At 41.3% G+C, this 24,340-nt stretch overlaps 1 protein-coding gene across 6 annotated transcripts in view; it reads right to left on the bottom strand.

The window, feature by feature from the left end:
* Positions 1-24,340, bottom strand: part of svep1 (sushi, von Willebrand factor type A, EGF and pentraxin domain containing 1) — a 118,341-nt gene that overhangs the window by 10,060 nt on the left and 83,941 nt on the right. For 4 of the 6 annotated variants that reach the window (XM_042402407.1, XM_042402406.1, XM_042402408.1 and 1 more), the window contains 22 exons: positions 24,066-24,241; positions 23,734-23,858; positions 23,457-23,586; positions 23,094-23,264; positions 22,605-22,778; positions 22,342-22,461; positions 21,951-22,127; positions 19,279-19,363; positions 18,962-19,153; positions 18,347-18,514; positions 17,167-17,839; positions 13,546-16,238; positions 12,661-12,895; positions 12,286-12,441; positions 11,769-11,832; positions 10,871-11,044; positions 10,395-10,571; positions 8,239-8,406; positions 6,638-6,808; positions 4,812-4,907; positions 3,468-3,563; positions 1,951-2,044 (listed from right to left, as the gene is read on the bottom strand). In XM_042402407.1, the coding sequence (XP_042258341.1) occupies positions 1,951-2,044; positions 3,468-3,563; positions 4,812-4,907; positions 6,638-6,808; positions 8,239-8,406; positions 10,395-10,571; positions 10,871-11,044; positions 11,769-11,832; positions 12,286-12,441; positions 12,661-12,895; positions 13,546-16,238; positions 17,167-17,839; positions 18,347-18,514; positions 18,962-19,153; positions 19,279-19,363; positions 21,951-22,127; positions 22,342-22,461; positions 22,605-22,778; positions 23,094-23,264; positions 23,457-23,586; positions 23,734-23,858; positions 24,066-24,241 (6,315 nt within the window). Of the gene's footprint in view, positions 1-308; positions 477-1,950; positions 2,045-3,467; positions 3,564-4,811; positions 4,908-6,637; positions 6,809-8,238; positions 8,407-10,394; positions 10,572-10,870; positions 11,045-11,768; positions 11,833-12,285; positions 12,442-12,660; positions 12,896-13,545; positions 16,239-17,166; positions 17,840-18,346; positions 18,515-18,961; positions 19,154-19,278; positions 19,364-21,950; positions 22,128-22,341; positions 22,462-22,604; positions 22,779-23,093; positions 23,265-23,456; positions 23,587-23,733; positions 23,859-24,065; positions 24,242-24,340 lie in introns of all 6 variants that reach the window. The other 2 variants (XR_006093707.1, XM_042402410.1) reach the window with 2 other exon arrangements.

The following is a 24,340-nucleotide window of genomic DNA, read 5'->3' as shown; positions in this document are numbered from 1 at the left end:
CACCTCCTATATCACTCATCAAAATGTCAACAGAATCTTCTTTTCTAAGAAAAATTGTTGATTGTGCGTTAAAATGACTCATAACTGAAGTAAGAAAAGGTCAAAACCTTCAAGCCTACTTTTACTTGACGTCAGGACTTCCTACATTTTCCTTTTAACAACCGCTAGTAACCTTTGAACATGCTAAAAAGAGAAACCTGGTTACTTATTTCCCTGTTATACCTGATTTCAACATTATCCAGGTTTCTGACACACCTGCGTACAGGTTTACATCCTTAATCCAACTACTCTGTCACTGACTGAGTTACCTGAGCAGATGAAGATGGTTTCTGGCTGCCTGAACTGTCTGAAGCTGCTAAGTTTTTCGACTGCAGGAGCTGACTTGTTCCAGTCGATAACCAGTAACGGATGACGAGTCACGGTCGTTTAACAGCTGTCTTACTGGTGTCAGACTTTCACTTTAATCTCAGCCTGTTCTGTTGATATCCATAACAGCGTTTATCAACATATTTTTTGGTTATACTGACTATCTACATGTAACTAGAGTCGTTAGGAAACGTGGAGGGTCTTAACATGCCACAGATATCTCTAAAATACTCCAGCTAAGATATTTGGGTTCCTCAGAAAAAGAATAATGGCTTATCAAGGTTTATGAAGCCAGGATATGATGTTTATAAGCTCAAACATGTAGACATGATACACAAAAACTGAATCATAATGGGCCGGGATCACAGGATGTTTGTGTGCAGGAACCTTTGAAAGCTTAATTTTAAGAAGGACTGTTTTGACAACAGCATAAACAGTGTAACACTTGACTTTGACAGTGGGTGGAAATAGAAACTTGAGACAAAACACAGCTCACAGCTGCACCGTATTCCTCCAGTCGACTGACTAATTTGTTTTGTGTACATATTCACTTCTCCTTTTAAGATTGAATGAACAATTGATGTTGGGGGAAAAAAACTGCTGGAAAATGTTCCTGTCAAACTTCACAGCTTCTCTCGAAATGTTTGTTTTCGTTTAGACGCTTGTCAAAATATATTAATGATAGATGTTCAGAATCATTTAATTTACTTTAATGCCAGAAATATGTCTGAAAAAGCAGACGAGAGCTTTTCCACATTAAAACAGGAGAGAAGTCTCATAATGTCAGAGCTTTGTTGCATCTCTACTATCACTAATAAAGACATAAAATACCCAAAAAGCTAAATATCCAATAAATCTTTAAATGGAGCCAATGGGATTTTAATTTTCCTCTAAGTAACATATTTTCCAACACCGTGAATTAAAAACTAATCAGTATTAATCACTAATTAATACTCTATATGATGTCATGTTATCCTTCTTTGCTTCCAACTGGCCTTTTCTATTGTACATGGATATATGAAATTATAATTAAGTCGGATCAGTTTACTGATTAGAATTGATGAAATATCAACTAAATTACTTTTACATTGAATAAAACTAAAGATGAGGAAAAACTTCAGTTGTACGGTTGAAATTCGTCTCCAGTGTTTCTTCAGATATGAGTCTGTGTGACAGTCACATGGTTTCAGATGGCTAAGTTTTATTGAATGGTGGAAACAATAACAGTTAACTTGTTCCTTTAAATCTTTGAATTTTCCAGAAAATGTTAAAAACTACAAATATTCTTTTGTTTTTTGCTTTTGTCTTGACGGTTCAATGTGGTGTAATTCCCCAAGAAGCTCAATGGCATTGTGTATGTACAAGTTATATACAGTACGTCTATAATAAAGGTGTCAATTTTTATACTGATAGTAGCAAGTTTCAGATGTATATATGTTTTTATTTACATATAGAAATGGATTTGTCACTGTTCTATGATTTGTAACTATTATGTTTAAGTTTTGGAATTGAATTTATTTATTTTTTTATTTGAAGAGCTTTATTTTTTTGTTGTGTTTGAGTGTTTTTGCTTTTTCTGTTCACCTGGAGCAGTCGTGTCCGGTCCACCCTGGACTGCAGTGACACCTGTTCGGTCTGATGCATCTGCCTCCATTCAGACAAGGCGTTGAACACACAGCTGTGAACGAGTCACACACACACACACACACACACACACACACACACACACACACACACACACACACACACAGAAAACACAGCACAATCATCATTACATGGAAATCACTAAAACCACAAGTATTTGCTGACGAGGAAGTACAAATAAAAGTTCAAAAGTTTTTTGGGGGGGGGGGACAGAGAAATGTGTTGTACATCTGTCTTTAATGATCAGATAGTCAATATTTACTTTCTCTAGATAAATTAATGAGAAGCTTATACAGAGAAAATGTGGCTGCAAAAAAAAACAAAAACAAAACAGAACAAAAAATATGAAACTCCCCTTTACAGGAGCGCTGACTCATCTCCTGTTCAGTGTTTTTGCTTTGAGCCCTCAGAGAACAAAACCTGTAACATGCTGCCATGACAGACAGATGGTCGAGTGCTTCCTCGCTCTGCACTTGATGCTGATCTAAACCCTCATTAACACTATTATTGATAAACTCATTGAAGTGACGGTAAAATTAAAAAGGCCGGTTTGAGGTTATTAAAAAGTAGAACACATGAAAAGATAAATCAATAAAATAAAAAAGGGAATTGCAATAATATGAATAATAGATATTATTCATAATCAGAGATTTAAAAGGTCAGAACAGTTTCTTCTTACCTGTGTTTCTCAGCGAGAGCAAAATTCAAGCTTCAAGGCTGTAGCAGCAATCATGTCGTGTATGTTCCACTTTTTATAATCACATCTGTCTGTCAGATTCTCAAACGCCTTTAAGTTTATGAGTAAAAGTATTCATGTTTGTACTTTTATCTTCTAAATGAGAAAGGATCTTCTTCTCTGAGAAACATGATTGAAGTTTCGGGTTTCAAGTCATCTCGAGCACTTTTATTTTCACTTAAACGTCTATTATTCAGCGACCTCCACACCTACCCTGCTCTGTTTATTGTTTTGCCGTTGCTAAAATGTGTCTTTGATCCACAACATTTCATTATAAATAGCTGCCATTTTCCCTCTTTGTATCTGTCCTACATTCCAGACAGCAGGAGATGACAAAAAGAAAGAAAAAGATTAGTTTTGGGTGAATTTTTCCTTTAAAACTGTCATAATTATTATATCCAAAACCACTTTTTCCTTTTATTTTTACTTTATTGATATTGTCCAAAACAAAACAAAAAAACATTATCAAATAGAATAAATCAATCTTTAAGATAAGAATCTAGAAATTGAATTACTTGATCCTTCCTCAGTAATAAAGAAATAATCAAATACATGAACACAAAACAACGTTGGCGTCACACAACCCTCCCGAGTCAGAGCCATCAGGGAGACAATGACGCTGACGTGAAGGGAATCCTGTGAAGTAATGACTCTATACGGACTCCCATCATATGTCACTGACGTAATGGGTTTACAGGTTTACTCTCACACATGAACTCACCGCTGTGACAGCGCGTCCCCGTCCACCCGGCGGGACACTCGCACTGGTAGGGTGCCACGCAACGCCCTCCGTTCAAGCACGGCAGGATGCAGATTGCTGTCATTAGAGAAGAGAGACGAGAGAGAGAGATAAGGAGTCACTTTAGGTCATCGATCCTCTCTTTCTCTTTCTTTCTCTCTCTTCAAATCCATCTTTGATTCAGTTTACGAGTTCAAGCTCTTTATGACCGCAGGCTTGAGAGACGCATTATCTGATACTCATGAGGAAGTAATCCATCTCAGGTTTCAAGAAGATAATTCAGTGCCTCCATAAAGAGCTTAGTCACGCTACTAGTTACATCTTAAAGCACCAACAGAGCTTAACTAATCATTTTCATTATCAATTAATCTCTTAACATGTTTTGAGGAATCAATTAAACAATTATTCTATGAAATGTCAGAAAATGTCAGAAAATGTCAATAAATGTCAGAAAATGTCAATAAATGTCAGAAAATGTAACGTCCCAGACTCAAAACCAAACCTAAACCAAACATATTCACATCCACACGGGTGTTTTCTCTAATTCTGGCTAATTAATTACACACTCAAGATGAGGTTGAAGGTGGGCGGACTATGCTTACGTGAAGTCACCAGACATCATGTAAGCATAGCACAAACATCGGTAAAGTGATAAAAGTGTGATTTGTCAGGGAGACGTTAATCAAGCACATTCTGTGCACCTCCACAGACCTTTTCTTGTATTTTCCATATTTGCTGCAGGGTTATTTATGCCACATTTATGCCATGTTGTCAGATCTGTTTGCTTGTTGCAACGTGTTGAGCTCTTTAGGCCAACGTAGATTATTATTGAAGTGTGTTATTTAAAAAAAAACCACATATACCATAGAAATAAACACAAGGAATCAGTGTTGACTTTTTCACCAGTAGCTTATGATTTCTGCACAACTCTTTAAATACACAAACATAACTTGTCCCGTCGTTTGTAGCCACTCCGGTGTGTTTTTTTTACATTTACATTTGGATCAAGCCTTTAAATTATGTGTCGACTGAGCAGGAGACAAATCATCTGAAAGCTTTTTAACAGCAGTTTGTTAAAGCGAAAAAAAAAAAAACAACAAAAAAAACAAAAAGACTCATTTTTTTCTTTCAACGCCACCTGACTCCATTATCTCTGACGCTCTTTTGTACCATTGTCTGCTAAAACCTGCTTAGCTGGTTGGATTCCTGAGCGTTAGTGGGTGTTTGTTTGCATTTGAGTTGTGACACACTTGGGATCACGTTCTGCGTGTTCATGTAGCGACGCTGTGTGAGCAGAAGTTTTACGGAACAATATTTGATACTCACGCTCCTCACAGAGTCGGCCCATCCAGCCTTCGGGGCAGGAGCAAGTGTTGGGCCGCTGACACACACCTCCGTTCTGGCAATGCAGCCAACACACCGCTGAGAGACCACACACACACACACACACACACACAAAGGCATATCAAATAAGAACGCTTCTCAAAACGGACACACAACTTAAATTGTCTGAAAGCGTACAGACAGACACAGAAGAGAGAGCAAGATAAGGAAAAACATTCAATCCTCTTCCAGCGCAATTAGAAAAAAAGAGAACAACATTTACAGCTTCCATGTGTTATTTCTCTGCCACAGCCTCAACAACATCTGATGTAAGTCTCGGCCATGCAGCGTAATAAACCAGAACAAAGGCAACAAGATCAAATTCATCTGCGCAAACACATCCGAGACATCAACAGAAAAAAACCCTCCTTTTTCAGTGCATAAACTCAGCAGCTGTTGAGGAAAAGCTCGCCTGGATCCAGCCCTTGTTTTTTTTTTCATATGTAAAACATTTGTGGCCATTTGAATTTCATGCTGTTGTAGCAGCGGTGGTGGTTTTCTCGTTCAATTTGCAGCGAGTGGGGATGCTCATGAATATGGAGCTCAACTACTGGTTTGATTCTCTGATTTGTTCCCGTGTTAATAACAGTACAACAGGTTATACACAGACATACGATAGTATGTTATTGATCCAATTGGAAACAAGCAGCTTTAAAGTCAGCAGAGCCAATTTGACAGATTTCCACTGGTCACCTGATTAATGGATGTGAGCTCTGACAAAAATTAACAATTAAAATGATAAAAAATATATAGACCTCATATAAACCTCAAGATAAATTGTTTGATAGGTTTAGTACATTATGTTCAATATTTTCTATGTTTATAGGATGGAGTTTAGCTATTTTAGTAAACCTACAGTATTTTTCACCACAACCTGCCACATGTATTTCAGTTTTTCTTTTAGAAACTAGCTTATACATACTGTGAAATGTTCATGTGAAATGTTCACTGTAACTATCAATTTCAATTAATTCTGCTTGTTGTATGGTACACAATGTCTATTTTACACATATATACAACATATTTTATACCTGCACTCCACTCTGGACAACTGAGACTGCTGTCAGTTGAGAAACTGATGGTTTTCTTACTGCAACACTGATGAACGTTGATATAAAAAGTTTAAAATGAAGCAGCTTCCACTTCGGTCCTGAAGGCCTTAAACTAAACCTAACTTGTGAATGTTTTGGATAGATGACAAGAAATAAAACTAAACTCTACTGTAGCTTCACTATATATATCTTGACGTGATGCTAGGTTGATTTTTAGCTGTAATGGGGCTGTATCCAGGCTACAGACAGTACTCACACACACACACACACATAATATATATATATATATATGTATACAATGTAGTCACATCTCAGAACATGCGTGGTAAGACTGCACAGGAAGTGTTATTGGTCACGTTACAGCAGGAGAGAAGCACAGTTTCTGTGGCAAAAACTTGCTTTTCAGGTTGACTACCTGACTTTCGTCGTTTCCCATACTTCACTGGCAAAGAGGAAACACAAAAAAATATACAAACAAATTCTTGGTAATTTCACCCACTTCCACATATTGTACACATGCACAACTGGTGTTAAAGGAGTAGAATTAGGCAGAAAAAAACAGCCACAGAGTGTTAATGTATCTGTTGGAGATAAAGAGTAGTACTCGAGGAAAGCTAAAAAGCAGCATAGCGTCATGTGCAAAGGTGACAGTCAGACGAGGTGTCCTAAGAAAAGGGACAGTCCCTTCTCTGAAACACATGGGTGTGTTCTCTCTACCTCTGCATGTGGGAGGCGGCGTCCAGGTGCCGTTCTCCAAACACCTGCTCCTTCCAACGCCCTCCATGGCGTAGCCGCCAAAACAAGAGTACACTGCCACGTCCCCGTACTGGAACACTGCCCCCCGCACCACCCCATTGGCCACGTGGAGGGGGGGGCCACAGGACACCCCTGTACAACAGCCCAGATGGAACGACCCACGAGTTACTCACTACAACTCTTTTTTTTTTTTTTTTTGGTCTCCTCTGTCTTAATTAATGTCATGCTGCCATGATTGTCTTTGATCTTGAATAATTCATGTGTTATTCACTGAATGGCCTAAACAGGTGATGTTCATCTATAAGTCTAACAGGGAGTGGACAAAATAAAAGAAACACCCAGCAACACAGTACAATAGAAGCTAAGTATGTTTTTTTTTTAGACTTGTCAAAGGTTTTAATTCAACTCTTTGCTTATTTTTTGACGCCTCTTTCCTAAAGATGCTTTCCTGTGTTCGGTATGTCGTCATGATTACTGAAACATCCCCTCTTGCCACACTACGCAACTGAAAAGTGTTTGAGACACAGAAAGAGCGACTTTCTGGCCAAAGCCAAACATTATGAGTTTAATAAAATTGGTATGTTTTGTAAAGCTTCTATATTGTATAATAAGCGTTTTTTGTTGTTTTGTCCACTCCTGTATATCTATGCAAAATATTACTATGAAATTGTGCACTGCAGAGAGAGAAATTTGTGTCGATTGACAGAAATTAGACTGTGTTTTTGGGGGTTTTTTGTGTTTTGTCATGCAAAACATCCAAACGTGTCTGATAGTGTGGCTTGACTATACTTTTGTCGGTGAAAATTCCCCTTTACAATCAAAACAGAAAGAAACTGAAAGGATTACAGTAAACATGCATATATGAGAATGAACACCATGCAAGTACAAACATTGAGCCATAGCAACATAAGCACCATTGTGTTGTAAAATCAGAACGACTGCGCTTAAGAAAGATCAGAGGATTATCTGATAAAGGTTGCCATAGAAGCTGCGGAGGTGCCCCATAATTAGTCCAGCATACAGGACACCAACAGTGTTTGATGCAGCCTCATTTGTTTTGATAAAAGCTCGGTGAGAGACAGACGACAACAAAGAGAAAAAGGAGAATTACTCCAGCTGACAGGCAGATTTTAAGTGAGGAGCCATGCATGTGTAGAGAGGCATTCGGCACAAGACCAGGGGAGCATGCAGAGCTGTGCAATATCAAATACACATTTATTTTTAACTTGATTATCTCAGGAATTAAGACATGATTAGCTGGATGGAGAACAGAGTATATTAAAATCCTAATAATTAGATTTGATTGGTTTACTCAAACATAAAACTTAATCAAATGATCTGGATTTGACACACAAACACTTAAAACAAACATTTCAGACAATAATCTGTCAAATTTGAGCATGACACAGTTGGGTCAAAGATATGTATGAATGCAACAGAGTTACATTACGATAACTTGAATTCACTATTTTTACTACAAGCTTTACGGATGTCTGACAAGATAATATCTTAAAAAAATGTTCTTTGTAGCATTTCTTCCAAACTGAATAAATGATACTTACTCTCACACGCAGACATGGCGGAGCTCCAGGTCTGGTCCGGTCTGCAGGTGATGGTGCCGCCGCCTTTGGCCTGTTGACCTTTGGGGCAGGTGACACGGACTGACTGACCGACACGAAACTCCTGGGATATGTTCCCCCTCCAGGCCGGAGGTGCCGGGCAAGGCTTAGCTGTGAGAAACACAAATGAAGGATTCATTTTTGATTCATCAAGGTCTTTATTCAGTTGACACACTTTATCTGTTAGCCATGTGGAAGTATAATTTCTTAAACTTTACCACAGAAACAACAACAATATGTAATAGTAAACATGGCTGACATCAGGCCAAAGTACTAACTATACATAACTATGTGTACGTTTTTGGCTGACCGGCCACAGACCAGCCTCATAACCGTGGTTGTCTGTGAGTGAGTGAGTTTCTCCATTGGCTCTTTAAAAATGAATTGGTGTGAGATGATTAAACGGAGGACAGCGGTGCGACGCAGAGTGACTGTGTTTCTGCTCTTAAATACAGTGAAGTCGGTTAAACTCATGTTTAAACAGACGTGTACCAGCGTCTCTGCCGTCTACTCCTCTACCGTCCAGTGTGATCGACTCTCTGGCTGACGGCGCTGTCAGCAGCCGGCAGCAGGAGAAACACTCTGTGGTGGGTTTGGATTTTACAACTGAACTAATAGCAGGACGCAAACTTTTTATTTCTCTGGTGTTTTCACATCACAAACAAACGATGAACTACAGCATTAAAACACGAGTCTTGCCGGTAAAACATGAGACTCATGTAGCTGTTATATCAGGTTAGTGAGGGGCGGCTGCTCTGCAGGTGCGCTTGATTTTACTGTAACTGTGATAATCAGGTGGAGATAAGCCTCCTGAATTTGCAACCAAAGTGCTGTCAAAACTTTCATTTCCATCACAGCCTCCAGAATTCTCGACTGGGAAAGAGGCAGAAAAAAGGTGCATAGAGGCATAACCATCACTCTGACAAAACACTCAATGCAGAGTGAAAAACGAGAGACACCCGCAGAGTGATACATATGAAAGAGCAGGGGGAGTTAACACATAATTAGAATAGTTATAATTATTATTAAAATGAGTTCTCTATCAAATCAAACATCCCAGGATATGAGTATTGTTTTTGTAGTAGTTTAACCATGTCATGTGATGCTACTTCAGTACTTTACCAGTAAATATTACTGGGACCATTACAGAAAATTGCATTTAACATTTAATATCCAGGAATTCACATTATAGACAAAACCACTGACTATCCCAGTAACAAACTGGCCGCACACAGTCCAGCCATATACTAGGTTTTGACCTGGTCTTGTTCTTTTTAAAGTTTGTGTTGCTATATTATAGAGTTGTTAGGCTACACTTGGTGATATTCTTTTTCTCCACATATTTAAATTGAGGACAGATAAATATTTAAAACATCTTTCTCTGACTGTCACATCCAAATTTGAACTTTACATGTTTCACAAAGACATCATTAACTACAGGGCTCGTATCTGATTGCATTATCTGATACAGGAGCTTCTAATTTTAAGGTCACTTAATATATATATCATATATCATATATATCATCCACAGTGTCCAAAATATATTTGAATGGAGGCATTTTTATGTTCAAATGTTTAGTTTTTTAATTATACATTACATTATTTTACATATCCAAACATATGGAATATGTGATTTATTTGCTGCATATAAATATTTCTCAGATGAGAACATGTTTTTTACTTGTGCATATCCTGATATAAGACTCAAAACACATCCAGTGAACTTCTCTGACTCAAACTATATCTAGTAGTAGGAAGAGCTCTTCTGACTCATTGACCCATTGTTGTGAAACAGATGACGAAAAAGCTCAATGATGTTGCAAAGAATTTTAAGAGGGTGTTTGCTCGCACTATGTGGTCTATACTTTTACCAGGAGTTTGTGAGAAAGCAACTGTTGCAACAGTGACTATGTGGAAAAGGTGTAAGATAAGTGCAATATAATACGACGCCTGTCTGAGTAAATGAGACACAGTGGGTGGAAGTAATAAATTAATTCTTTGATATCACATCTGCAAACTTGTTTCCTTGTAACTGTGTGTGTGTGAGAGAGAGACAGAGAGAGAGAGAGAGTGAAAGAAAGGCAGGCAGGTTTTCTCACGTTGGCAGGTGGGGAATATGGAGCTCCAGGTGTTGCCCCCCTTACACACCACCAGAGGATCTCCCACCAGGGTGTAGCCTTTATCACACTGGAACTCCAAAGCGCGCCCTGTGTTCAGGTTGTGTTCCTGCACTTTACCGTGCAGCATCTCTCTTGGGGTGATGCAGCCCTGTGCCACTAACATGCGAGATACGATGGAGAAAAATGTTAAAATTAAGATGTAGAGAGACATTGAAAAAGAAAAGATTGTGGTATTATTCCTGTTAATTACATAGTTCTTCCTTTATTTGTTCAAACTGCTTACAGCTTCCTATAAACTAAAATGCTTTGATTCCTCTACATCACAGGACTTTTTCTTTTTCTGGGAATGATGTGTAGTATTTTTTGCATTTGGTGCTCTAAACACAAGCTTTCGTGTACTAAACACAGGTAGAACTGTCCGCAGATAAACCTTTTACTTGTTGTTTGCTCCGTACCTTCACACGATGGTGCTGGCAGGCTCCACGTGCCATTGACCAGACAGCTGAGAGTCTGTGGGCCAACAAGCCGAAGCCCAGCATTACAAACATAACTGGCATTGTTCAGGTAAGTCTCTCCTGTTGTCTGGACCTGTGCGTTTTTTACTGTGGGAGGAGGCCCACATGACTGTGCTGGGGAGACAATAGTCAAGCACAAACAAAGCATCAGAGGTATGCTGAGGTTGATGTACTGTGTGTGTGTACATAATGTATGAGGCTGCTTTGCATTATGAGGAATTCTAGGTTACACCCTCAACACAATGACTTATTTTCATTTCACTTTGCTTTAAGATTATTTTAAACATTTCATTTTTACAGTTGGTCAGAGGACATCACATAGCAGGAAAAAAATAATAATAAATTGTCCAAAAACAGCGAGAAAAATGGTAAAATGGTGATGTGTGTTATTTTCCAGTTCATTAAGTTTTAGAGCCATAACTGAAGCTGAAGTTCACTTCACTCTTATAAAGTTTCCTCACCTCTAACTCCGTCTGTAGTCTCAGTATATGTCGCCTACATCTCTCTATCTTTGTTTTGCAACACAAATTAGCAAAGCAAACAATTTCTGAAGGATGTCCGTTTTTGTTATGTAACAGGAATGCAGTAATTGAGGCGTTGCCTTGTGACGTGATTCTAATCACAGTCTATCTGTCAAACTTTGTGTTGCCTTCTGTATTTACTCAGCCATGAAACATTACTAAAAAAATAAATCTGTGTATGTTTTTGGAAATAGCCATTATGTTTGAGGTTTCGGTCTTTTGAGGTCCCAAGCTTTAATGATTTTGAGTCTTAACAACAGAATTTTAGACAGCCCTGCAGATCTCTCTCTCTCTCTCTCATATGTAAACAAACCTACCAACACACACTGGCTGAGCACCACTCCATGTTCTGTCTCCCTGGCAGGTCTGGACAGAGTCTCCCTGTGACAAAGAGAGCACAGTGTAAAGCTACAAATGATAGTAGATGATCTAAGCACAGCGATGTGTAGGGAACATTGATTTGTAGCGTTAGCAGGACACATGATACAATCATTTGCACGACAGAGACTTTGTAACTTCAGACTGTTCATATAAAGGAGGCTAGAACATCAGTGGGTATGAGTGCATCAGGAAAAGAGTGACTCGGCTCCTCCTGTTTGCTCTGTAACTTCACTCTTGTATTGATTGCTGAGGAGAAATCACGTGACTTTCTGTAATCTAATGACTGGGCAAGAATGGTAGATAGACGGCAGTGACTTACACTGATTACATCTTTAGAGGGTCAATAAAACTTGGAAAAAGGTATATGGTTACGTTTGAACTATATATATTTAAGACCTGTGTTTTCTCACCTCAGTTTCTAAACTACTAAAGAAAACATGTGATGAGCAGTACCTTCATGTCAAAGCCAGGCAGGCAGGAGTACATGACAAAGTCTCCGTAGTTGAAACTCTCCCCCTCAGTGACTCCGTGAAGTAGAGGAGGGGGTTTCTCACACACCACCAGCTCACATGAAACTGACGAGATGCTTGGAGCCCAGCTTCCACCCAGCTTATCACACAACAAACACAAAGACAGGACAGGCAAATACATAATTTATAGTTTCATCGTTACATCATCTGCACTTCTCTAAATCTCTTGCCAGTCTTACATGATAGGAAATTGCTAAATTACTTAAAACAGAAGGTCACAACATCTTCTTTCAACATTGTCACATTAAGATAAAGATCTATGAGACTTGGACAAATCACTGACTAACATGTTTCATACCTGACATTCAGTTAGTGCTGACCCCTGCAGGTAGAAGCCAGTAGGGCAGGAGAGGGTGATGGTGCTCCCTACAGGGGTGAGCTCCTTCCCACTGATCGCCAGATGAGGGATGGAGACATTGGTGGGAAGCAGGCACGGGGTGGGGCGGCATCGAACGCTGTGTTTGGACCAAGTGCCGTCACTCCGGCAAGACAGAGTAGATATCTGTGTTGCTAGTTCGTACCCATCTTCACAGCTAGAGAGCAAGAGGAAAAATATGTGAAAAGGAAGAAAGCAAAAATAAGGGATATGCATAAGAAAAACAAAATCAGAAAAAATTTATTGTTCGCCACAAAGCGATAGAAATTAGTCTTTGATAGTATAGACAAACAAACGTGTGCTAATGGTACAAATGATTTCACGTATAAGTTAGGGCTATTTGGTAGCACAAGTCTAAAAAAAACCCCACATTAGTTGGGGTTTTCCATACACTTGTGCTGGCCTGGTTTGACTTGGTTTGACTTGCCGTGTCAGCCCAGCGTGGCAGGGATCTCCATTCAAGCAGGGGTACCTGCTTGAAGGTGTGTCTGTGTTAACTTTGGAGACTTTGGAGATATTCTTTGTCTCTTATGTCTATCTTAGGCGTGACTCAGCACGTTTAAACTGGTAATGGGCATGCAAATCATGGTTTGACTCATGATTTGACTCAGTGCCAATGGAAAAAGGCTATAGAAGTCATATGATACACAGGATGGTTTCACCTGATCCCACAAACTTACTGGGAATGTTTTGTTACAAAAAACAAATAAATGAAAAAAGCAAAAGGTTATGTGATGACCAATGTCCATTAGAAATGATGAAAATTTAGGTTTGAACACAAATTAAAGTAATAATTACAGTACTTACGTGTATGAGATCTGGTTTGGGAAGGTGAAGGTCTCTCCCACTACCTGAGCATTGGCTACAGATGGAGGTTTTCCACAACTCACAGGCTGACAGCTGATTCTGGGTTCCCCCCACCTGCCGTCTCTTCCGCAGGAGAGGTGTGGGAACCCCTTTGGCTGGTAGCCAGGCCGACACCTGTATATAACTGTGTCTGGGAAGGTAGCACTGCCGCCCTGCTGAACAGCATTAGGAACTGTAGGCGGAGCGACACTGCACCTTCCCCGACCACACACAGGCACCCCGGGGCTCCATACCCCTCCTTTCTCACATACCGCCTGAGAGGGACCCAGCAGCTTGTAACCGTTGTCACACTGGAAGTGCACTTGGTCTCCGCAGGCGCGGTTGCGACCAAGAACCAACCCGAATTTCACCACCGGGAGGCCACAGACGCAGGGCCGACACTGAGGCACGGAGCCCACCCAGAGTCCCTGGACGGAGCATCGCAGGATGGGATCCCCAACTACCTCGTAACCATCGAAGCAGACGTACTCCACTATGTCATCGTAGTTGAAGCTGGAGCCGTTCAGGAAGCCGTGGCTGATGTCTTCAGGTGGATCACAACTGATAATATCACAGCGAGGTGGTGGTTTGTCCCAAAGTCCGTCTGACTGACAAACAAGGGTGGAGTCTCCGTTAATGGTGTACCCGTCATCACATTCATACTTGACCTTGCTGTTGAGGCCAAACTCTGACCCCAACACGCGCCCATTGGGAATTGGTGAGGGTTTCCCACAGCGGGCAAGTACACAGGTAGGAGAGTCGTGGCTCCAGGTGCCATCAGTCTGGCAAACACTGATAGATTTCCCCTTTAAGATGAAACCTGGCTGACAGCTCAGTTCAATCTCATTATTATAGGTGTACTCCTTGCCTTTAAAAGTAATATCACCAGGGACTTTAGGAGGACCACATGAGACTGGCTCACAGTAGGGCTTCTGTCCATTCCACTTTCCATCTACCTGGCAGACAATAGTGTCACTACCCTTTAGGACAAACCCAGGATTACACTCATATTGCAGGACCTCGGGATACACAAAAGCACCTCCATGAGTTGTGCCATTAGCGATAGCTCCTGGGTCACCACAGGAAACAGGGCGACAAACTGGGGCGTCATTAGTCCACAGTCGACCTGATAAACACTGCCTCACAGCCTCCCCCTCCAGCTCATATCCTCCCTCACAAGTATATCTGACCATACTGCCGAGGGAGGAATCAGTCACATTCACCCAGCCGTGCTCTGGGTTAGGTGGTGTCTCGCACTCTGCTGGGACACAAGATGGGGCCGTCCCGTTCCAGCCCCCATCCTCCCGACACACTAACCTCGTGGGGTTTGTGAGGTCGTAACCTTTGTGGCAACTGTATTCAATCAGTGTCCCTTGAAGGAAGCTCAAGTCCAAAGGTGAGGCTCTTCCCTGCTCCGTCACCCTAACATATTCCCCAAAGTCAATGTGAGGAGGCAGGCCGCAGTCCGAGGGAACGCAGATAGGAACAGAACTTGACCAGCCGAACTCTTCACATGTCAGATGGTCCTGTCCTACTAGCTGGAAGCCAGGAAAACAGCTGTAGAAAATAGTGACACCAAAACTGTGATCCTGACCCTCTACGAAACCATTTTCAATGGGTTGAGGTGGAGTGCAGGATATCTGCACACAAGCCGGTGGCTCGACATCCCAGCCCCCAGTGGCCAGGCACTTCAGAGTCTCTGGGCCTTGAAGACGGTAACCACGACGGCAGGAGTAGGTGACACTCTGACCAAACTGGAGTTTTGTATAAACTACTTTTCCATTGGCTATCTGTTTAGGGATTGAGCATTCAATTGGGCGGCAAGAAGGCACCCCTCCGATCCAGAGTCCCTTTTCTCCACAGAGTACAGTGGAGTTGCCCACTAAATTATATCCAGTCTTACAGCTGTACAGTGCCTTACTGAGGTACATCAGACCCTGAACATCAACGATACCATTAGTAATCTCCGCAGGCTGAGGGCATTCAACAGGAATACATTCTGGGTAAGGGCTGCTCCACTGCCCGCTTGCTAGACATGACACAGAGCCTTCTTTTCTTAAAGTGAAGCCGTCCATGCATGTGTAGGTCACCACAGCGCTGAAAGGGAATGGGGGTGAAGATGAAGAAGGGCCCCCAAATGATACTTCAGGAAGAGAGCCACAAAACACCTGCTTGCACAATGGAAAGGTGTCGTTCCACTCCTGGGATGGGGTGCAGCGGAGGATCCGGGCCCCCTCGAGGACGTAGCCATCCTCGCAGGATAATTCTACTGTTCCAGATTCAGAGTCCAGGCCTTTCAGAACCAGATGGTTCTCCTCCAGTGGCGGCTCCGGACACTGCACCGGTGAGCAGCGCGGTTGCCTTGTCTTATCCCACTTTCCGAACTTCAGACAGGTCCAGATGGCATCCCCGACCAGCTCGTAACCCTCATCACAGATATACTCTACTTTCCTGCCCACTTGGAAGTCAGAGCCCCTGTAGCGTCCGCGGGCGATGTTGGGAGGAGGGTCACAGGTCAGAAGGACACAGGTGGGAGGGTCGTTGTTGGACCACTGGCGGTTGGCTTGGCAAACTCGCTCTGCACGACCAATCAGTTTGTAGCCTGCATAACAGGCATATATCACCTTGTTGTTGAAGATGGATTGAGCTCTGTCCTACAGGAGGATAAACAGAGGGAGATATCATTTAAACATATATTGTAGTCATTTGAAATCTGAAAATATAGAAAAGGTATGTTTTACAGAATGAAGACAGTAAAACTTATTGGTAAAATTCTATTTTATGGGTCTGTAACTTTCCAATAATTTCTAGAAAGTTTCCTGGAAATAAATATTAAATTTGGAAAATGGAGGCAAAGTTAATTTAAATTTGTTAATTCTTGAATTTAAAAGCAATTGCTGCTTTTTCAAGGAATTACCTTGAAAGAACTGCTCCATTTAAACCAAGTAAATAATAATTCATCATTCATTTACTATACATTTATTTAATCAATGGCCACGAAGGACATGCTGGTCTTGTTTTTTATCATGAACTTTTGTACTTTGACAAAACATTGTGCCTTGATTTCTTTAGAAATTCATTCAGTATGTGGACATACAGTATGTTGATTTATATGTTTGGCTGAAGACAAATTGCACATTTCTGCAGGTTCAGCTCACTGAAAGACTCTCTAGGATACGCTAGCTTAGCATTTAATTTGAATGAATTAATTGGAAGTGTACGAACTGAACACTGTCTCTACTTTATTACTAAAGTACAAAGTTCTTTCTATTGCTGACTTATTTGACCTTTGAGGCTACAAATAATGAAATAACTAAAATCATGTTAAATGCAATGAATTGTTGCCCATGACATCAGACTAAACTCACATGTACAAATCAAAAACTCAGAATTTTGTAAAAAAGATGATCCTGATGTTATGATCATATTTAATTAAAATCCAGCCCTGATAAGAAGTTGAAAAAATGTGGTAGGTTGGTATCTCTGTAAGGGCAACAATGATGTATTTCCTTTCTGTTTTGATTTTTATCTTTGTAAGAATTATTTACATGTATGGTGTATATTCTGGTGTCTGTGGCTAACCTGGATGTATCCATTCTTGAGTGGAGGAGGGGCGGAGCAGGACACAGGTACACAGGTAGGAAGAACTCCTCCCCATTCCCCATTGGCCTTGCAGGTCCTCCTCTTCTCCCCTCGGATCAGGAAGCCTTTATCACAGCTGTACGCCACCACAGCTCCAAAACTGTAGTTTGTCCCGCTCACATAACCCCGATCAATGCTCTCTGGCTTGGAGCACCTCACTGGTACACAGCCAATATCATATGGCGAAGGCTCCCACTCTCCTCCCATCAGGCATCTCAGTGTTGCTGTGGTGTTGAGCATGAAGCCCTCTTCACATTTATAGCTCACTTCAGTGTTGCTTGCGTATTTAGGTTTGTTGACCGAATCTAAAATTGCGTGGGCCAGGTTAGGCGGACGTAGGCAGAAGTTTGCGATGCAGCGAGGCGCCTCCATTCCATCAGGGGGCGCCCACACACCCTGAGCGTTACACACCATCTTGGAGTTGTTGCCAGCGGTGTATCCATCAGTGCAGTAGTAGTTAGCAGTGTCTCCGAACAGCTGGTGGCTCTCATAGGGCTCCGCATGGTCGATTTCAGGTGGGGGGCCACAGGAGCGGGGGACGCACTGGGCGGAGCTGTCACTCCATTGGCCACTTGGCAAACATTCTCTGGTCTCTGGGCCAATCAGAGTGTAGCTGTCAAGGAGATAGAAAGAGATTAGCAAAAGAGGTCACACCTCAACATAATCAGATATCAGAATGTTAACATATCTCTGCACCAAATATCAAATCAGTAGGTTTTGGTTAATTAAAACATGCTGACAGTTCCCAGCATAGCCAGCTGTATCTTAATTGGTTGCCATAAAGAGAAAAGGTCACTAGAGTCACTGCTATACACCTATAACCTGACAAAATTTGAATCATGTGGGGAGCTTTGTTAGGTCACACATTTCTGGAAACCAATGAGCTAATTATCAAATGTACTTGCTTTTTTTATGTACAGTAGGTGTTACATTTGGAGAGATTGTTTTGATACAGCACACATGCACTGATGACATTTGTCACAGTTTTCAATCACTGTCATGGTGAAAACAGTTAAGAGGAGTCAAATGCAAAAAGACATTTCCTCATAATCTTTTTTGATAAGTTCACACTTTTAATTGACAAAACAGCATAACAACTTGAGACTTCAACCAAATTTACCCTTCTTTGCAGACATAGTGCACCTTGTTTCCCAGTTCATAGTTATCTCCTACAGTCACGGCGTCTCTCAGGGGCGGGGGCTCGCTGCACAGGACGCTCACACATCGGGGGACAGGCCTGCTCCACTCCCCTGTCGCTTCACACACCACCTCCATGGAGCCCTGTGGTCTTCACACCAACACACTGCTTAGTTTACACACACACACACACACACACTACTGCAATTATTAATTTAAATTGTGAAAATAAATCAAAACTGATGACAACATACAAAGTCATACAGAGTTCATAATGTCACTGGAGATTGCAGCCACACTGTGCTAACATAGCTGAGTCTATAAACATCAACTATTTTTGACTGAATAAATATAAATATATATCTCATTTCAGATCAAATGACGTGTTTGATGCACATTAAATAAACTCATATAAACTCAACATTGAGGCAATTCTATTCCTACTTCAGCTTTATGTCAAATTCATTCTATTCAGCGGCCGCAAAACCTTGTAATAAAACAAATCAAAGCAATTAAAACTATAGATAAATTCAACATTATCAATCACATGACCAAAAGTAGACAGTGGACAGTGCAGCAGATGGTAATTTATCCATACCTGTATCCATCAGCACAGGTATATGTGACAGTGGACATGTATGTGTTTGTTTTGAGGATGTAGTTGGCATTCCCGATATTTGGAGGTCCCCCACAGGTCACTGGATGGCAGACCGGTGGCGTCCCGCTCCACCTTAGACTAGCGAGACACTGGTACTCATAGGGGATTTGAGGCAGGAAGCCCTCCATGCAGCTGAAAACAAGGTGAGAGACACATGTTAACAAGAACCCCAAGCTCGTCATGTTCTTTGTTGATACTTTTGTAATATTTCTACTGTCGTCGTTCCAACATTGTGTTACAGGGGATGCAAATGATACCTGAAAGTCACCTTGCTTCCATAGGTGAAGTTGCTTCCCTTCATGCTGGAGTTCTCTGGAACAGATGGCGTCGGGCAGGAGAGGGCTACAATGCAACACCGAGGGGACAGTTAGTAACTTCTACTTTCTATCATTTTAATTATCTACTGAAACCTAAAAATGATGTGCGGCACATTTCAATGAGGAGAGACAAGTTTACTGATATCATTCAATGTTATTGGTGAATTCTAGATTACATATTGACTTAGACTCCCCTCAAGGTTACATTTTAAACTGACAAGATCATAAAGGCTAACAGGAAAGTATAAATTAATGGATAAAAGCCAAGAGGTGTGACTAAGAGGAAGTAAGTAGGTATTTTTCTTCATCAAACCCTCCACTCCTCATCTACTGTGAGCTTCCTCAACCATCATGACTAACATCAAAGGTCGGATCCTGAGCGCCTTCCTTCTTCACATCAATGACAAACAAGACACACGTCCATTTCCTCATGACGTCATGGCTGCTGCAAGTAAAACTGTAATCGCGCTCCTTAATTACAACAAAGAAAGAAGGAAATTTTCCACCTCACAAAGTGACTGAACAGACTTTGTGTCTACTTCTCACTTTAACAGAAATCTTGGATTTGTAGCCATGTGTTAATCATGAAGTCTATTTGTAAAAAATCCCCTTTTTGTGATAAGAGTTGGCATAATAAGCTCTGGCTTCAGCCTACACCTTTTCCGGTCATTGCTATAATCTGTTTTTGACAGTTACTCAATGGCTTCATAGCTGTTTAAGCTGTTTAGTTATTATTATCATTATTATGTTGTAACTTAAAAACGGAAATATCAGCTCTCTAATGTTATTTAGTTATTGTTGCAAATAACACAAATATCAGATGACATACAGAGTTGAATCACTTCACTTTCAGTATGAGGAATCAACAGCCAATATGAGCTGATTAGCGCAGTCTGTAGGCGCTGAGTGACTCAGTTCCCTGCGAGATAATATGTGGCTTAGAGCCAAGGTGGAGGTGCTGCGGTGGTCAGGCCTTTTAGCCCGCAGCACAGTGGAAGACAGAAAGACAGCTGCATATATAATCACCCCTTCACTGCACCGGGCGTCAGGCATGTGTAGAGGCAGTCACACTGTATGATGTGTGTTTGTGGAAAATGTAGACATGTATTTGTGTCTGAATATGTTAGTGGTACAAGATCTTTGTGTGTTTCCTGTGGTGTTTGAGGACTTCTGCTATCTGTATAACGATGCATCTGTGTAATGTCTGTCTGTGTGTTACTCAGAGCCTATTGGCTAAAGTGGCTGGATGCTTTGATGAGGAGTTATTTTATCATATAGAATAAAGAGCAGTTTAATGGTGCAATAGTAATGAATCCATTTCCATTGAGGTTTAAATGCCTTGTTGCGTATTTCACAGAAACTAGAGATTAAAGTGCTGTGAATAACAGGAAATATGAAAACTTCCTTACGTACTTTTGTGGTCACACTGCGTAGGTTGTGACTAGACATTTCACATATATGTACGCATATATGTTCGTGGGAAACAGATTGCAAAAGGCGATGTTAGCACGAACACTCAGGCCTCTATGCCACAATAACATCTACTACATGTTTAAAACTATCTGCAGAATGGAAACTAACTACTAACTACTAAGTGAAATACTTATAAACCAAACACATGATGCTAGAAGACATTTACACGAAGTACTGTATCTCCTTTCATAGCAGTGCTACGTTTGCCTCTTGATCTACATTTCACACATGTAAAGGATAAGACTGGCATGACTCTGTATGTTTCTTATTGTCATCAAATCTCACTAAGATCTAAAACCAACGATGTGTTATTGCATATCTTAAAACCTTCTGACTTTCATACCCTGTATGTTGCACTCAGCCCCGAGCACATTTATTACTACAGAAGATGTACGTCATTAAAAATGTATCACAAATATTGTATATAGCTTCATTTTTAAAAAGGCTCAGTGATTTTCTAAAACACCTGGGCACTGTTGATGGCAACACTAAACTGTTCTGGACACAAATGGACGTCGATGGCACAGAGGAATTAAATATATCAAGCTTTGGCAACACAAGCAATACCTGTTGGTAGGATCGATTCAATGTTGGTTTTTGGTATTTTCGTGGGATGTTTCGACATTGGGAAGAATCTAGAATATCACAAACCTTATCTTTATTTCAAAGCTGCACTCTGGATAGATTTATTTTCCTTTCATTTTCTCAAAGAGGTAAAACGTTCCCCTCTTGTGGTAGAAGGTTATGGAAGTGAAATCGGCAAACAGGAAGCTGCTCAATCATTTTGTAGGTGGTTTTTTAAATTTCCTATTTCGTGTCTTAGTTATATTTTAATATTTACTCGCTGAGTCTTATAAAAGTGATTAATCAGATGGAAATTTGCACATATATAGAATAAAACACTCAACTACTTATTGGAATTTGTGCACATCACTGCTATGTATTACTTGAGATGCATGTAGCCTAAATCTGGTGAAAATCTACTTTTAACTTATACAAGATCACATGCTGACAATTAGTTGACCTCTGAATGGCTTCAATTAATCTTTTCCAAACAGAAAAGAGTCACATTTTGTACAGTACACAAATAGTATGTCAGATAGTGCTTCACTGTGATGGCATGACAAACAACCCCTCACCGCTGCAATAAGGGACAACATTGTCCCAGCTTCCTGTCTCCAGGCAGCGGAGCCGAGCCGAGCCGATCAGCTCATAGCCGTTCTCGCAGCCAAAGACAACTTCGCTACCCATCAGGAAGTTGCTGCCTTCTCTGTGGCCGAACTCAGGAGCCCCGGGGTTCTCACACTTCACTGGCTCTGTTAGGAACACAGAGAATAACAGAATAATGTATGGACAGATGAAATGGTGCACAAAGTGTCTTTAATAGGGCCTAAAATAAGAAGAGGATTGTAACTTTTTTCTTTTTTCAGCTTTGTTTTAATCAGTATTTGTTATTTTTGCTACTAATAGTAATTAAAAGGACAGCAAAATATCTATAAGTGCACTAAAATGCTCATGTGAAGTATTTACCTGTGCAGTTCTTGCCGTCTCCACTGTACGGGTGGATGCAGGTGCAGGTGTAGGAGCCGTCCGTGTTCTGACAGCTGGCGTGATCATCACAGTCTGATCCCAGAGCACACTCATCCACATCTGAACACATCCACAGAAAAGTATGAAATATATTTTGTTACTTGTCAATCTTCCCGACAGGATTTTTATTTTCCATATTTTACTGATATGAAATGTATTTTTATCTGTGTTTATGCCTTTAGATATATTACGTAATGAAGTACCGAGACAGGCTGGTGGATTTCCTCCCCACTTGCCACTGTTGGTGCAGTGCACTTTGGCGTCTCCCAGCAGGTAAAAACCAGCGTTACACTGATAGTCCACAGAGCTGCCAGCATGGAAGTCCTCCCCCTGAAACAAGCCGTTCTCCAGAGGACGAGGAGACCCGCAGGACACTCCTGTAACACATACAGAGGACAGAGTAATATTATCGAAGACCTGTGTTATTCACTGAGTCTCGCAAATATGTAGTACAGTAGAACCATATATCCGGCTGCTGCAGGACACAGATTGGACACAGATTGGACACAGACTGACAGACACATTTAGATCAGATCAGATTTATTTAATTAAAGATAAATGCCACACTGTGACCATCCAATCCTAAAATACAAGTTTAATTGTCGAGAATAAAACAAAAACACAAGACGGGGACACACAGATATGACTCATTTGCAATGCAAATCAGAGAGCAGTTCATGTCGGTGTCTCACGTTCACAGCTGGGCAGAGGGTGGCTCCACTCTCCTTTATTTTGACACTGCAGCACCGGCTCCCCCAGCAGGTAGAAACCGGGATCACAGGACAGCTGGACCTGGGCTCCGGGGCTCACCTCCACAGTGGAGGCGTGCAGGTGGGCCACGGAGTTCTCCAGCTTGGGGCAGTCTGGTAAGAACAGACACTGAGTCACTGAGGTTTTACTTGCATGCAACAGGACATGTTTAAACTTGAATTTGAAAGGTTAAGAGCTGCATACAGTAAAGTATTCTCCTCACGAATACAAAGTTAAAACTAATTGTGTACATGCAGCTCGTCATTCAAGTTAATATATTGTTGACGTTTGCGGAGCACCCTTACCAGCACAGAAAATGCTACTGAGGTTTACTTTCACTCGGCCCACAACTCCGCTGAGGAAGTCTGGCCAGGCGAGGACGTTCCCTTTGTGGGTGACATGGGTGTCTGGACAGCTGCTCGCCAGGACCTTGATCTACAACGGCAAACATATGACCAGAGGAGGTGAAGTTCAGCTGCTAAAACATGTTAAAAATTACATTCACATAGTTCTTTTATTTCTTGGCAACATATTAAATTACCTGGTTTCACACAGACAAGCTGAGCTCAATCTGATATTTACCTGCTGCGGGGTGAGAACACGATCCCAGATGTTGAGCTGGCTGATGGAGCCGACAAAGGATTCGACAGGGTTGAAGCCCTCGCCCCTCTGGTCCTGGTCCTGACCTAATACCAGCGCCCCTCCAGCTACAGGACACAGGTAAAAGCTCAGAGGTTAACCACTACTCACTGAGAAAGTCCTTGTCTACTTGAATACTGTGTTTATATGAGAATCTTTATTTATTTAGAAACTAAGACATCCAACATTTTATTAAACATTTAACTTCATTGTTATTGCCTATTCAAAACTTTTGTCTTGGCGGAAGAGTGACCAAGCCGAGGATAGCACTACACCTGGGATAGTGGTGCCGACTGACAGGCCTTTTCCTCCGTCTGAGGGCTTCCCATTGATGTAGATTCTCCAGTCACCATCCCAGCTCCTCCAGGACACCCCGATGTGGTACCAGTGACCCGTGTTCACAGCAGGACAGTCAGTGATCCGCTCCCTACCGTTCACATACAGCACCCACCTGTAGGGAGGAGGGTGGACACCGGGAAGAAGAAGAAAATGGTCAAAGAGAGTTTAATGCAAAAGATAGAAGGTATTAGAGAGGTAAATAATAAAAGGA

Source organism: Thunnus maccoyii, chromosome 22, assembly GCF_910596095.1.
Source record: "Thunnus maccoyii chromosome 22, fThuMac1.1, whole genome shotgun sequence".
Lineage (NCBI taxonomy): Eukaryota > Metazoa > Chordata > Actinopteri > Scombriformes > Scombridae > Thunnus > Thunnus maccoyii.
This window is presented reverse-complemented; position numbering and strand designations above follow the sequence as displayed.